Genomic DNA, 15890 nt, shown 5'->3' on the forward strand with positions numbered 1-15890 from the left:
TTGAAAAGACATTTGGATAAGTAAATGAACAGGAAATGTTTAGAAGTGTATGGGTCAAGTACAGGCAGTTGACACTAGATGAGTTTGGGATTGTGGTTGGCATGGATTGGTTAGATCGAGGGTCTGTCTCCATACTGTATGACTAAATGACACTCAAAAACAAGCCTATAGTTTTGTCCCAGTCTCATGCACTGGGACCTGATCGTATCACGTGCCTCCAAATATAAGTATTAATTCTGGTATAAACAAAACCCTCTGCCATTTCAATCATGAATGACTATTATGTATGAACATGGGCACAATACTCCAGATGCAATCTCACCAATATAACAGAAGCATTCAATTCCCCTTGCAATAAAGTAATAGATTCTCTTGGCTTTTCTGATTACTTTCCGTACCTGCACACTAATTTTCTATGATTCATGCAGTAGGACACCCAGGTCTCTCTGCATTTCAGAGCACCACAACCTCACACCATTTAGATAATATGCTTCTTTTTTATTCTTTCTGCCAATTTCACACTTTCCCACATTGTACTCTATTTGCCAGATCTTTGCCCACTCAATTAGTTTATCTATATCCATCTGTAGATGCGTTCTGTCCTTGTCACAATTCATTTTCCTACCTGCCACTGTATCATCAGCACATTTAGCTACCATACCATTGATCCCTTCAACCAAGCCATTTCTATAAGTTGTCAACAGGTGAGACTCCAGCATTGACCCCTGTGGCAGACCATTCGTGACATTCTGTTAGCAGCCTGATAGCCAATGAATCCTCTATTCATGCCAATATGCCTAGGTTATGAGCTTTTATTTTTTATAATAACCTTTGACATGGCACCTTAGCAAATATCATTTGCAAATCTAAAATCAATATGCTCAAAGGTTCCCTTTTGTCTGCAGTGCAAGTTACTTCTTTAAAGAATCCCAATTAAAGAATTAAACCTGATTTCCCTGTGAGAAAACTATGTTAGCTCTAACTACTTACCTTAAACACATCCAAGTGTCCTGTTATAATGACAATAATAGCTTCTAACACTTTCCTATGATGGAGGTTAAGCAAATGAGTCTATTGTTTCTGCCTCCTTCCCTTTTGAATAAAAGATTTGCATTAACTACTTTCCAATCTAAGGGACCATTCCCTGAATCTAATGAGTTTTGAAAAATTAAAACCAACATGTCAACTATCTCACGAGCTACGTTTTTTAAGAACCTAGAATGAATTCCATCTGGACATGGGGACTTGTCCACTCGCAGGTCCAGACTTTCCTCAGTGCTAATTCTTTGGTAATTGTACTTTTCTTGAACTCCTTTCAATTCCTGATTCACATTTCTGGGATCCTACTTCTGCATGTCACTCGTGAAGACCAATGTAAAATACCTGTTTAATCCATCTGTCTTTTCTTTATCCTCAATTCCTGTATTCATTTTCTCTTGGACTAACATTTACTTTGTTACTTTTCTTTTTGTTAAATATCTGAAGAAATGTTGCCTATATTTTTATTTTTCTGGGAAATTTTCTCTCGTTCTCTAATTTTAATCTCCTTATTAATCTTTTTAGTAATTCCTTGCTTTTTTAAAAATCCAATCTTTTACCTTCTGCCATCAAGATAATTTGGTTGTTTAGTGTGCTGGCAATTAAGAAGAACTTTTTTCCTACAGTAGAATCAAGTTAAAACTTTGGTCCTTGCCAATGAGCAGCTGTCTGATTGGCCATCAGATATTTTCTACTCACATTCTGAAAATCCACGCCAGCACCAGACTCCACAAGGAGCTTAGCTAGTTCTGTATCTCTCTTTCTGCAGCAAACGTGTAAGACAGTGTCACCATTATCCTGAAAAACAAGCCAGAAAATTAGCTACATTTTATTTTCATTTCAAACTTATGTGCTTAAAACTCATGGTACTGAATCCTCTGATAGACACAAAAACCATGTGATCATAAAAGCTCATGACTATGGAAACCTCTCATAAGAACAGAAATCTCTGGAAATGCTCAGCTTACCATGCAGCATTTGTGGAGACAAAAACAGGGTCAATGTTTCCTGTCAATGAGCCTTAACATGTCAGCTCACTAGGATGTGCAGGAATCTGATTCTTGATTCAATTGGTAATGCATTGAATTGAATTGAATTTATTGTAACATGTACTGAGGCACAGTGAAAAGCTTTGTCTTAAATGCATCTACAGCATTTTAAATATTTGTTGAAGGTAACAGAAATAGCAATTCTGATAGGTGCAAAAGATGCTACTAATTTTTGCCAGAGTCCACAAAACCAGTTTGGACCCAGTGCAAGTGATGTGGCCCAACAGACCAATACGACAGCAGTAACAGGAAACTTGCTGTGATTTTGCTTGTCATTAGATAAAAAACACAGCTAACAGCACTAGATTCCTAGAAGAATAACACAAACAAGACAGAGGCTTTACTGTATTTCATACTAGAATTACAGGATGAGGAATAGAGCTGACAGTCTCTGGGGATAAACGTACTTGGATCTGCTCTTGAAGTGCCAAATCAAGAGCTGGGTAGCAGTATGCAACTGGGAAACTCTTTCGTGGGCTAAATGATCTCCTTCTGCATTGTAAATCTCTTTCAGACTCTACATTTTCACATTAATTACTCAAGATCTAACATCTCTAGTTAAGATAAAAGACCATTAAGCAGGAATGTTAAACTGTTTCACTTCCCAGAAATGCTGTCTGACCAGCGGAATACTTGCACCATTTGGTTTCATTTCTGATTTTCAGCAATTGCAATATTTTTGTTGAGGTATTGAACAAACCACCACTCCCCTCAATCAGTTGGCAGCTTGAGAGGAGACTTTAGAAAAATGACCCAGCTGAAGTATGACAGAGCAAAATGTTCTATTGCATAACAGTAACCTTCAACAGTAAGAAGAAGCTTTTCACAGGATTCAGTAAAGAACGCACCTCACTATCGTAGAACCTGGAGTTTCAAATCTGAACAGAAAATGAGTTTGCACAAGCCAAGGTAATCTGAAAACAACTTGGGGTTTAGTTTTATCTTCAGCCTTTCCAAATTTATGTACTGGGTGCATGGACTAGGAAGTTGAATGTACAGGTCGGTTTGCTATAACGTGTGTTTCCTCAATACAAATTCGTTGTAACGCATTTGACGAATTGGTGATACTATTTGTAAAGCGTGAATTTTTAAAATGTGTGTTGGCTATAATACGAGAACATTGCCAACACTTTAAGCACTATTTCTAAAGCGCAATTTTTTGATAATGCGGGCTTGCATAAGAACACAACCATGAGGTTAAGGAGAACTGACTGTACTCATTCAACATTTTACTCCCTTTGATGACAAAAGCATTACTGTACACAGTTCCAAGTTAACAAGGCCCAATCCTTTGCTCACTTATACCTTCCTTTGGGTCCTGAGCTGCAGATCAGCGTTAACACTGAGCAGCTCCTTGCAGACTGCAATATTACCAACTTCGATGCTTAAGAACAGTGGGATGCAGCCATCCTATGGAAAGAAGAAAAGAAAGTGAAACAGCACTGCTGCCTCATAGCACCAGGGACCCGGGTTCCATTCTGTGTGACTGTCTGTGTGGAGATTACATGTTCTCCAATGTCTGCGTGGGTTTCTTCCACTTGCTACAGTTTCCTCCCACAGTGCACAGATGTGCAGATTAGGTGGATTGGCTGTGCTAAATTGCCCATAATGTGTAGTTTAGATAGATTAGCAATATGAAATGTAGGGTTACAGGGATAGGGTAGGGGGGGTGAGTCTGGCTGTATGCTCTTTGGAGAGTTGGTGTGGACTTGTTGGACCGAATGGCCTGTTTCCACACTGCAGAGATCCTATGGAAAAGAACTCTAGTAAATTTATCAAACATGATTTCCCTTTCACACAATCATATTAACTCAGTTTGACTGGATTGAGTTTTTCAAAATATCCTGTTCTTTCTTCCTTAATAATGGATGCCGAAATTTTCACAATGACAGATGTTGGTCTAATCGGCCTAAAGTTTGCTGCTTTTTGTCTCCTTCCCTTTTTGAACAGGGCATCACATTAGCAGGTTTACAACCTGCTGGAACTCTACCAGAATCCAGAGAGTTCTGTAACATAAGCCAGTTAGCTTGATTTCAGTCATTGTGAAGACTATAGAGTCCATTTTAAGGAGGAGACCTGAAGAAGGGCTCATGCCTGAAACGTCGATTCTCCTGCTCCTCGGATGCTGCCTGACCTGCTGCGCTTTTCCAGCAACACATTTTCAGCTCTGATCTCCAGCATCTGCAGTCCTCACTTTCTCCTAGAGTGTTTGCAAGTGTTTGGTAGAGTTCAGTCATTATGGTGTTGAAGGTGTATACTATACCTTTAAGAGAGAGTGAAAGTTGAAAAGCTGACAAACCTGTCATGTGACTGACTGCAGGCACAGAGTATGCTAGATAATTTGAAGATGTAACATTTGAGCTGTAGCTCAGATACTGAGTTGTTTACACAACAATTCGAATTCAACCAGTTTAAGTTATGCCCCAAGATACTAAAACACAATTGAATTTGAATTTTACTGTTTTGACAACATCAAACCAAAGAGATAATCCAATGTTTTGGGTATAAAATGTCAGCATTTTGAACAGTTAGCCAGAGAGACTAAGAGTAACTACTGCCCTCCTTCTAAAAGGTACCTTCTTCATATGAAGTATCTTTGCAGCAGAAGATTGAAGATGATCCAGAGGAAATCTACAGACAGAGGAAGTTCGACAACTGAAGATGACCACTGGTTTTGAAAACTGATTTGCTGTAAATTTTATAAGGGCTTTATCGGATCAGTATATTATTATAGATAGGAGATAGATAACACATTTTCAGAGAAAGGAGGCTTATAGTCTAGATAGTTGTTGTTTAATGTTCTCTTTTGGAGTAAAAGAATAAAATTGTTAATTTTGTTTCTTTAAATATTAGAATTTGGGGTAGTTCTCTGTTACTCATAATTGAACAGATTACGAGATTAGGTGAGATTTTCTGTGTTTTTGATTTAAATTAGCAGAAGGGTTTACCCTGCGTTGTAACAATGGTTTCATCAAGGAGAGGTCATGCCTGACAAATCTGTTAGAATTCTTTGTGGAGGTAATGATCAAGTTAGACAAAGGAGAGACAGTGGACACCATCTAGTTGGGTTTTCAGAAGGCCTTTATCAGGGTGCCATACTAGAGGTGCTTAAATAAGAGACTGTGGTGTTAGGGGCAAGGTACAGGATTGGCTGACTGACAGAAGGCAGAGAGTAGGGATAAAGGAGCCTTTTTCAGGATTGCAGCCAGTGAGATTCCGTTAAAGTCAATGTGGGGATAACAACTGTTCATGTTATATATTAATGATCTGGAAGAAGGAATTGAGGGCATTATTGCTAGGTTTGCAGAAGACACAAAGATAGGTGGAGGGACAGGCAGTGTTGAGGAGGTGGGGAGGCTGAAGAAAATCTTGGACAGGCTGGGAGAGTGGGCAAAGAAGTGGCAGATGGGCAAGTTTGAGATTATGCACTTTAGCAGGAGGAATAGAGGAGTTCATTATTTTCTAAATGGGAAGACTTTGGAATCTGAAGAACAAAGGGATTTAGGAGTCTAAATTGTCTTAACATGCAGGTTCAGTTGGCAGGTAGGAAGGCAACTGCAGTGTTAGCATTCATTTCAAGGGGGAGTAGAATAAAGAGCAGAGATGTACACAACTCTGGTCAGACCACTTTTGAACACTGAGAGCAGTTTTGGGCCCTATATCTAAGGAAGTAGGTGCTGGCATTGGAGTGTTCAGAGGAGGTTTATAAGAATGATTTGGAAGATGAAGAGGTTGTCATATGAAGAATGGTTGAGGATTCTGGATCTGTACTTGATGGAGTTTAGAAGGATGTGGGGAGATCTCATTGAAACTAACAGAATAGTGACAGGTTAAATTGGATGTGGAGAAGATGTTTGCACTGGCAGGAAAGACTTGGATCCTAGGGCAAAGACTCAGAGTGAAGGGACGACCATTTAGAACTGAGATGAGGAGGAATTTCTTTAGCCAGACAGTGGTGACTGTGTGGAACTCATTGTTGCAGAAGGCTATGGAGGCCTAGACTTTGAACGTCGCTAAGACAGAGCTAGATATGTTCTTGATGAGTAAAGGGATCAAGGATTATGGGGTGGAAGAAGGAGAATGGAATTAAGGATCATATCAGCCATGATTGAATGGTGGAATAAATTCGACGGGGTGAATGGCCTAATTCTGCTCCTATATCTTATGGTCTAATATTTTGACCAATTACGTCCGTGATCCTTGCAGATAATTTTGTTCAACAGAGTGTTTGCTGACATTGACAATTCAAAGACGCTCTCCTACGATATATTTCATTCTGTGAATGCGCAACTAAAAAGCCAGATTCAATCCAAAATCCACATTTAATCAATGATCCGGCTTGGTAACGTCACATTCAGCCACTACTCCACTTGGTGACCCTGTACTCAATAAGTGATCCACTTGGTTACATCATATTCAATCAGTAATCTGCTTGGTGACCCCATATTCAATTAGTGATCCACTTGGTAATACCATTTTCGATCAGTAATCTGCTTGCTGACCCCATATTCAATCAGTATTCCACCTGGTGACCCTGTATTCAATCATTAATCTGCTTGCTGACCCCATATTCAATCAGTGATCCACTTGGTAACACCATATTCAGTGATTCGCTTGATGATACCATATTTAATCAGTGATCTGCCTCATGTCGCCACATTCAATCAGTGATCCACTTGGTGGCACCAGACAATGATCTGGTTGGCCACCAAGTAACCATGAGATTAATAGTGCAAAGTTTGTCTGCAACCTGGGAAATGTAATCAGGGAGAATTCTCAGTTGTTCAATATCTTAATAAATAATCAAGAATTATAAGCACAAAGGCTACATTTGAAGATAATACAAAGCTAATGAATATCTAAAGCCGGATAAGCTACAAGAGGACTTGTATAAGAAAGTCAGCATTAAAGAAATTATGATAGGGCCTGCACAGTTGGCTATAATCATTAATAATGAAGACTGTCTGTAACCCACCTTATCTTGCACTAGTCGAGCATCTTTGTTTGAGTATTTCAGCAGAGTCTGAACAATGTTAAGTGCACCACTGGGTCGACTAGCTGCAAAGTGTAGAGGTAACTGATCCTTGTGCTGAAAAACAAGGAATAATTCAGTGAGATAGGCATTGTCTATTCCTGAGGAAGCCATGGATACAATGACATTTTTACCACTTTATTTTCATTTCTCATTGCCTGTGAAACAGAGCAGCACCTAAGGCCTGGTCCCCTTCAAAGCAATCTCTCTTCATAAAAATACAGAAGAACTCATTTAAGTAGAAACAGAAGGGTTTTACAGCTCGCTCAAACAGACTTCTTTTGGTTTATTTGTCACTTCTTAATGAGGAGTAAAGGGATACAGATAAAGAAAAGTGGAATATCCACTAAAAGAATGAAATCTTGTAGAAACCTACCAAGCCCTAACAGGACTATACCGAGTAAATACAGTGACAATGTTCCTGATGACTGGGGAGTCCAGAACCAGGGTCATGGTTTATGGAAATGGGGTTGGCCATTTAGGACTGAGGTGAGGAGAAATTTCATTGCCCAGAGAGGGATGAGCTTGTGGTTTCCATTGGTAGGAGAGAATAGGACCTGAGGGTACAGCCTTAGAGTAAAGGGAAGACCTTTTAAAACAGAGACAAGGAGAAACTTCTTGAGTCAGACAGTGTTGAATGTATAGAACTCATTGCCACAGAAGGCTGTGGAGGCCAGGTCATTAAATATATTTAAGACTGAGATCGATAGGTTCTGGAGTATCAAGGGAATCAAGGGTTATGAGAAAGCAGTAGAATGGGGTTGAGAAATGTATCAGCCATGACTGAATGGCAGAGCAGAGTCAATGGGCTGAATGGCCTAATTTCTGCTCTTACGTCTCCTGGTCTTCTGGAATGTTCTGCCACAAAAAGCAGTTGAGGTCACAACCTTGTATGCTTTCATGATGGAGTTAAATATTGTTATTTGGGATAAAGAGATCAAAAGATACAGGGAGAAAGGGAATTGGATGATCAGCCATGATCATGGTGAATAATGGAGAAGTCCCAAAGATCTAAATGGCCAACTCGTGCTCCTATTTTCTATGTTTTAGTGGACAGGGATTGATGGTATGGGTACACGTAACAATTAGATGGGAATAATGTTGGGAACTGGTTTGGGTACGGGGAGAGGGCATGTTGTGGTGTGAGGGGATAGTGTTGCAGAAAGGTGATGGTGGAAGACAGCGACACTCGTGAGGAAATTAGATAAGGTGGAAGGGTGTTTCTGTGCAGAGCAGACCACTGTTTCAGTGCGGGGGCCTCACTTGCTGGGAGAATAAGAGAAAAAATTAGTGAGAAACATAAATGAGAAATTAAGTCATTTACTGACAAATACAAAGTGAAAAAAATAGTTTAAAAAGGGTGGTTGGACAGATTTGGAGCAAAAAGCAAAATGGAGGCTGAGTTTACATCACAAAGGAAGAGGCTCAAGTTAATGTCACAATAGAGAAGGGAGACAGATAAATTATTAGGAATAAATGGAAAAGGGGGTTTTGCATTGCTGAGAGAAATGGCAGAAGCTCTCTGCACGTTTCAATCTTCCTGAGACACAGTAATGGTGCCTCAGGACTGAAGGGTTGTAAATGTGCCAACCCTATTGAAGGAAGGGAAAAGGACGATCAGTGCAATGTGGGCAAGCTGAGAGTGGCCATTAATCAGCACCAAAATCATTCTCACTTGAAGAAATATGAGTGAAGTAAAGGACAGCCGGTATATTGGCTAAAGGCATTTTGTGTCTGACAATCTCATAGAGCTGATTGATGAGGCTATAATAAGGGCTATGAGAATATTGACATTGCTGCCATATACATGGACTTCCACAAGATTTTTGACAAAGTATTGTGTGAAGGGGTCATTCAGAAAAACAATACCATATGAAATTTAGGGGACCAGTGGTAACTTGTGTGTGTAATTGGCTTAGGGATAGTAAACAGCAAGTAATGAGGATGGTTTCTGATTGAAGAGAACTACACAGTAACTGGTACTAAAGACAGAAAAAATCTCATTTATATGGTGTCTCTCTCAACCACAGATCATTCCAAGGCTCTTTAACTGACAATGAAATGTAAATAATGTTGGAATATAGAAAACACAGTAACCAATATGTGCACAGCAAGCTTCCACAAACAGCACTGTGATAATGACTAGTTAATATGTTTATGGTCATTTTGGTTGAAAGACATATATTAGTCAGGACTTCAGGAATTAGTCTTCCTCAAAATAGTAAATTGGGGCCTTTTACATTCATTCAAAAGAGCACTCATTTAATCCAAAAAATCAGATTAGGTTTATTAAAATGATTACTATGGCTACTACTATTGCGTTTCTTGTTATACATAAATGATTTGCACTTGGAAGTAAAGAGTACAACTTTGAAACTTGCACATGGTATACAATGTGATTACTAAATAATGTACAAAACAATGGCAGACTGTAGGCATAAGCTTCTGAAATGGGCAGAGACCTGGAAAATGCAAGTGAAAGTTGAATGTGAATCAATATAATTCAGGTATGCTGAGAATGACCATTATCAAGCACCAACATCATTCTCATTTGAAGTGTGAATGGTGATCTTTGGAAGGAACAACATGGAGAGGCAATATAATCCAAATGCTTATTATTTTAAAAGGGTTCGGGGATACATGCATCTCTAAAAGTGGTGAAGAAAGATGATAACACAGAAACATAGAAAATAGATGCAGATGTAGGCCATTCAGCCCTTTGAGCCTGCACCACCATTTAATATAATCATGGCTGATCATGCCATTTCAGTATCCCATTCTCACTTTCTCTCCATACCCCTTGATCCATTTAGCCATAAGCTCCCACTTGAGTACATCTAACGACCTGGCCCCAGCAGCTTCCTGTGAAAGTGAATTTGACAGGCTCATAACTCTGAGTGAAGAAATTCTTCCTTATTTCAGTCCTGAATGGCTTACCCCTTATTCTTAGACTGGGATCCATAGTTCTGGAGTTTCCCAACATTGGGAACATTCTTCCCATATCTAGCCTGTCCAGTCCCATAAGATTTTATATGTTTCTGTGAGATCCCCCCTCATTCTTCTAAATTCCAGTGAGTATGAGTCGATCAGACTTTCTTCATATGTCAGTCCTGCCATCCCGGGGATCAGCCTAGTGAACCTTTCCTGGTCTCCCACAATAGCAAGAATATCTTTCGTCAGACTAGGAGACCAAAACTGCACGCATTACTCAAGGTGTGGCCTCACCAAGGCCCTGTATAACTGCAGCAAGACATCCCTCCTCCTATACTCAAATCCTCTCACTATGAAGGCCAGTATGCCATTAGCTTTCCATAAGGAAGTTAAGAAAGGATACAATGCATTGGGCTTTACAAACAGAGATATTAGAATACAAGGTTCTAGTAAGGCTTTCATTGTTGTGTTTGGTTCTGGGTGCTGCACTTTCGGAATGAAACTAGAAAAGGTGCAAAGGTGATTACTTTTTCCATGTGAGCAATAAGTCCAGAACCAGAAGTAATTATTTAGCATAATGTATCAAATACTCCAAAGAAGACAATTGTTTATAGACAGTGAAGGGCACTGTTGGTCAGTTGAATGTCTTTTCAATTCTGGAACCTATTTCTGGAAACAAGCCAAAAAGTGGGAGTCTACCCTTGGCTGTTTGAAAGAGTCTTCATAAAGAAACATGCATCTTCAACCCTGTTCCCAGTGGATGTGCGTCCACAATACAAAATGGCTCCTAATTTGGGACCAATTTCATGATGTCATTCAAAGGCAATAATGTGTTTTGTGTATTAAATAGAAATAGCTACAGTAAGCATCAGGATTAACTAGAGACAGATTTATTTTGTCGCAACTTGTGCTCTACTTAACCTCGGGAATGTTCATGCTGTTTGATGTTCTGGAGCAAGTATTAAAATGCCTTGGTCTCTTAAACACAAAAATGAATCCCATCAACCAAAAAAGAAAAAATGTAGATAATAGGGATCCTCGCTGCATGCAAGACCTTATAAGGTAGTAATGCCTTGCCTACATCATAATGAGGGTTAAACACACCATGTTGCAAATCCCTACAAGGCAGTGAAATCTCACAAAAACCAACACATCATAATAGATGCCTCATATTATAAGCTGTGAAAAATATCAAAACATCAAAAAAAAAGAAAACAAAAACTGCGAAACCAGAAGCAAAGGTGAGACACAATAATGCCGAGCTGTAAGCCACCACCACAAGAAAACTGTTTTTTACGAAGACGGCACTTACGCCGTCTACATGTTGCCAAAAGGGATAGATCAAAAACATATCGAAGGAGACGTCATATCAGAAGATTACCAAAAAGGAGAAGAAGAAGAAGACGTTGTTAAAATTGGAAATATGTCAGACTTCGGCTACCATCGAGAAACATTAATGATTTTGTGAAGAAAATGTCACTGTCTGTAATAAGATCATCTCTGGAAACGGTTCTTTTGCTGCATAATATTCCGCAGCCATTTGAATAAACTCCAAATAAACATTGTGTTCCTTGTTTTCAATTTTTAGTCTATTTTATTTACTAATCCATAAAGTAATTTACTAATCCTTTGCCGTAAATGTTTTCCTTTCAATACTCCTGGTAAACTCTGGGTCGACCACATTCAGCTCCTGAAGGGACCAATCTCAAAAAAAATCAATATCAGTCATCGAGTAATAGGAAGGAGACTAGAATTGCACACAGTTTTCCAATAGTGGCCTAACCAATGTCCTGTACAGCCGCAACATGACCTCCCAACTCCTGTACTCAATACTCTGACCAATAAAGGAGAGCATGCCTTCTTCACTATCCTATCTACCTGCGGCTCCACAACTCCACTTTGGGGAAGAAGAGCCAAGAATTGTGTTTGCCACTTGATTGCTTTCCAATGCCATTCACTGGGAAAGTACACTGGGAATGTTAAATACGTTGTGGCATTAATGCTTGGCCTTTGTTCAATCAGCCTGATGTGAGTTGATTCTGCTGGATCTGCAGTGAATGGGGACAGACATGTTTAACCACACCATCAACCTCTCCCTGCACCTTTTCCGATCAGCAATCCTTAAAATCAATCAGTATCCATCTTTTCTGCAATTAAGACCTGAGTGGCAGCTGCAAGGATTGCCCACCTTCTGGCATTTAACAGAAGGACCTGTGCAAATAGTTTCAAACAAAAATATGCACAGAATCACTGTGGGAAAAAAAAAATGTTTTTGAGTAACTGGCTGGAATGAAAGCAGTTATTGCTCTTCCCCAATAGGTTAAAACCTAAACAAATCTTCACTTTCTATTCAAAGGGATGGGGGTGTCTCACTCCCAGCACACTCCCTGTCCCTAATTGTCCTTGACTCTTCTTTCCCAAAGTAGAGTCGCAGGTAGATAGGATAGTGAAGAAGGCATTTGATATGCTTTCCTTTATTGGTCAGAAATCAGAGTATTCAGTACAGGAGTTGGGAGGTCATATTACGGCTGTACAGGACATTGGCTAGGCCACTGTTGGAAAGTTGTGTGCAATTCTGGTCTCCTTCCTATAGGAAAGATGTGAAATTTGAAAGGGTTCAGAAACGACTTACAAGGATGTTGCCAGGGTTGGAGGATTTGAACTGAGTAGGCCATTTCAGAGGGCAGTTGAGTCAGCCACCACATATAGGTTGTCATGTAAAAACAGATAATATTCCCAAATGAAGATTAGTGAACAAAATTATTTTTACAAGCAATGATATTTGTCATAATTGTCATCACTGAGACTAATTACCTCAACCTGGAGCAGTTTTCAGGGTGGCACAGTGGCTCAGTGGTTAGCATTGCTACCTCATAATACCAGGGACCTGGGTTCCATTCAACCCTTGGGAAATTGCACATTCTCCTCCCAGTGTCGGTGTGGTTTCCTCTTGTGGGTGCTCCGGTTTCCTCCCACAATCGGAAAATGTGCAGGTTAGGTGAATTGGCCATGGTAAATTGCCAATAGTGTTCAGGGATATGCAGATTAGGTGGATTAGCCATGGGAAATGCAGGGTTATAGGGTTGTGGTGGATCTGGGAGGGATGTTCTTTGGCTGGGTTGACATGCAGTGGGCTGAAAGGTTTGCCTCGAGAGTGTGTTGCTAGAAAAGCACAGCAGGTCAGGCAGCATCCTCAGGAAAAGTGATGAAGGGCTCTGGCCTGAAACGTCAATTTTCCTGCTCTTCAGATGCTGCCTGACCTGCTGTGCTTTTCCATCAACATACTTTCGACTCTGATCTCCAGCATCTGCAGTCCTCACTGTCTCCCTGAAGGGTTTGCTTCCACACTGCAGGGATTCCATGATCCTAATTCCATAATTCAGGTTTATTCATTGAATTTAAATTCCCTGAATTATGGTAGTGAGATTTGAACCTGTGTTCACAGCACTAGCCTGGGCCCCTGATTATTAGTTCAGTGACTAATACTGTCACTATGCTACCATTTAGGAACATTCAGCTTATTAAACTTGCTTCACCATTTAACATGGTCATGTCTGTCTGAACACCAGTTTTACCCACACTGTGCCCATAACCCTTTACAGGGAAATGGTTAATATAACAACACTGTTTAAGAAGGGAGGGAGACGGAAGGCAGTAAGTTATAGACTGTTTAGCCTGACTTCAGTTGTTTGTAAAATTTTAGAATCCATTATTAAGAATGAACTTGCGAAGTACTTGGAAGTGCATTCTAAAATATGACTGAGTCAGCACAGCTTCATTCGGAGAAGGGCTGATGAAGGGCTTTTGCCCGAAATGTCGATTTTCCTGCTCCTTGGATGCTGCCTGAACTGCTGTGCTCTTCCAGCACCACTAATCTAGAATCTGGTTTCCAGCATCTGCAGTCATTGTATGAACCTTCATTCAGAGAAGGTCCTGCCTGACAAATGGATTTCCAGAAAGCCTTTGAAAAGATGCCTCACTCCATGGAGTTCAGGGTAAGGCCATAGCAATGGATAGAGGATTGACTGACTGGCAGATGTAAGGTATGGGAATAAATATATCCTTTTCAGAATGGAGTTCCATTGGGGTCATTAACAATCTGGACAAAGGAACTGAGGGAACTGCTGCTACATTTGCAAATGACACAAGGGTAGGTGGAGGGACAGGTAGTGTTGAATAAGTTGGGAGGCTGCAGAAGGACAGGCTCAGGGAGTTGGCAAATAAATGGCAGATGGAATACAATATGGGAAACTGTGAGGTTTTGCACTTCAGTAGGAAGAATTGAGGTGTAGACTATTTTCAAAATGGAGAACGGCTTTGAAAATCTAAAGCACAAAGGAACTTAGGATTCTCTTAAGGTTAATATGCAAGTTCAGGTGTAAGGAAGGTAAATGTGATGTTAAGATTCATTTTGAGAGGGCTAGAACAGAACAGCAGGGATATATTGCTAATGCCTTAAAAATCTCTGGTCAGACTGCACTTGGAATATTGTGAGCACTTTTGGACCCTAGATTGGCAATGAGAAGGGGTCCAGAGGAGGTTCATAAGAATGATCCGGGAAGGGAGGGCTTGTCATATGAGGTGCATTTGAGGTTTTTAGCAATGGAGTTTAGAAGGATGGGGAAGGGCTCTGATTGAAACGTGCAGCATACTGAGGCCTGGGTAGAATGGAGAAGATGTTTCCACTAGCAGGAGAGTCTAGGATCCGAGGGTACGGCCTCAGAGTGAAGGGCAGACCTTTTGGAACTGAGATGAGAAATTTCTTCAGCCAGAGCTAATGTGTGGGACTCATTGCCACAGAAGGCTCTGGAGGACAAGTCATTGAGTAAGTGAGACAGAGATTAGATTAGATTAGATTCCCTACAGTGTGGAAACAGGCCTTTCGGCCCAACAAGTCCACACCGACCCTCCGAAGAGTAACCCACCCAGTTCCGTTTCCCTCTGAAAGATGTATCTATCACTAGATAGATAGATGTTTGATTAGTAAAGGGATCAAGGGTTGCAGGGGTTGAGAAACATATTGGCAGAGCAGACCTAATGTGCTGAATGGCTTAATTCTGCTATATCCTATACTGTATGGTCTTATTATCTTGGTAAAATCATAAGTAGATTAGAGACAAGGACTGTTATCATGATATTATGACAGGCTCCTTAGGCACCACTTTCCAAACTCAAACCCACAGCCACTTGCAAGAATGGGGCATTGGATACATGGGGACACTAGCCCCTAGGTTCCCCTCTAAACCTCTCAGCATCTAGATTTGAAAATATATCATCATCACTTCAGTATCACTTGGTAAATCCTGTAACTCCCTCCATAACAGCTTTGTGGGTCTACCCACAATAAATATACCACAGCAGTTCTAGATGGCAATTCAGCACCACATTTTCAAGGATAACTAGGGATGGACACTAAACGTTAGCGAAGCTAGTGATACCCATATCCCATGAGTGTATAAAAAAAACATGTTAAAACCAATCATGTCAACATGTTCTTCTGACCTCTCCCCAAATACATAAAAAACCTCAATACAAAGAGGACAATATTGTAGATATCAAGTTGTAAAGGTCAATGGAATTTGAGGAAAAAACTCTGAAACTTTGAGATACAATGGCCCAAAACTTCATCGAACCATAGAATTTTACATACAGAAGGAGAGCATTTGACCCATCATGTCTGTAAAGACTACTGAGGGTCACCTAGCTCGTCCTATTCTCAAGCCCCATCTCCGTAATCCTCTAAATTCATCACTTTCAAATATATATCTGGCTCTTTTGAAACCTTCCATGAAATCTGCTTCCACCATTCTCTCAGCAGTGCATTCCAAATCCTGAGAACT

General features: G+C 40.3%; 1 protein-coding gene across 2 annotated transcripts in view; it reads right to left on the reverse strand.

Moving 5' to 3' along the window:
- The window catches only part of trpn1 (transient receptor potential cation channel, subfamily N, member 1), a 219426-nt gene that overhangs the window by 119752 nt on the left and 83784 nt on the right, over positions 1 to 15890 (reverse strand). For both annotated transcript variants that reach the window (XM_072569938.1, XM_072569937.1), the window contains exons 4-6: positions 7063 to 7176; positions 3393 to 3497; positions 1738 to 1836 (exon numbers count right to left, since the gene is read on the reverse strand). In XM_072569938.1, the coding sequence (XP_072426039.1) occupies positions 1738 to 1836; positions 3393 to 3497; positions 7063 to 7176 (318 nt within the window). The remainder of the gene's footprint in view (positions 1 to 1737; positions 1837 to 3392; positions 3498 to 7062; positions 7177 to 15890) is intronic.

This window comes from Chiloscyllium punctatum, chromosome 5 (genome assembly GCF_047496795.1).
Source record: "Chiloscyllium punctatum isolate Juve2018m chromosome 5, sChiPun1.3, whole genome shotgun sequence".
Classification (NCBI taxonomy): domain Eukaryota; kingdom Metazoa; phylum Chordata; class Chondrichthyes; order Orectolobiformes; family Hemiscylliidae; genus Chiloscyllium; species Chiloscyllium punctatum.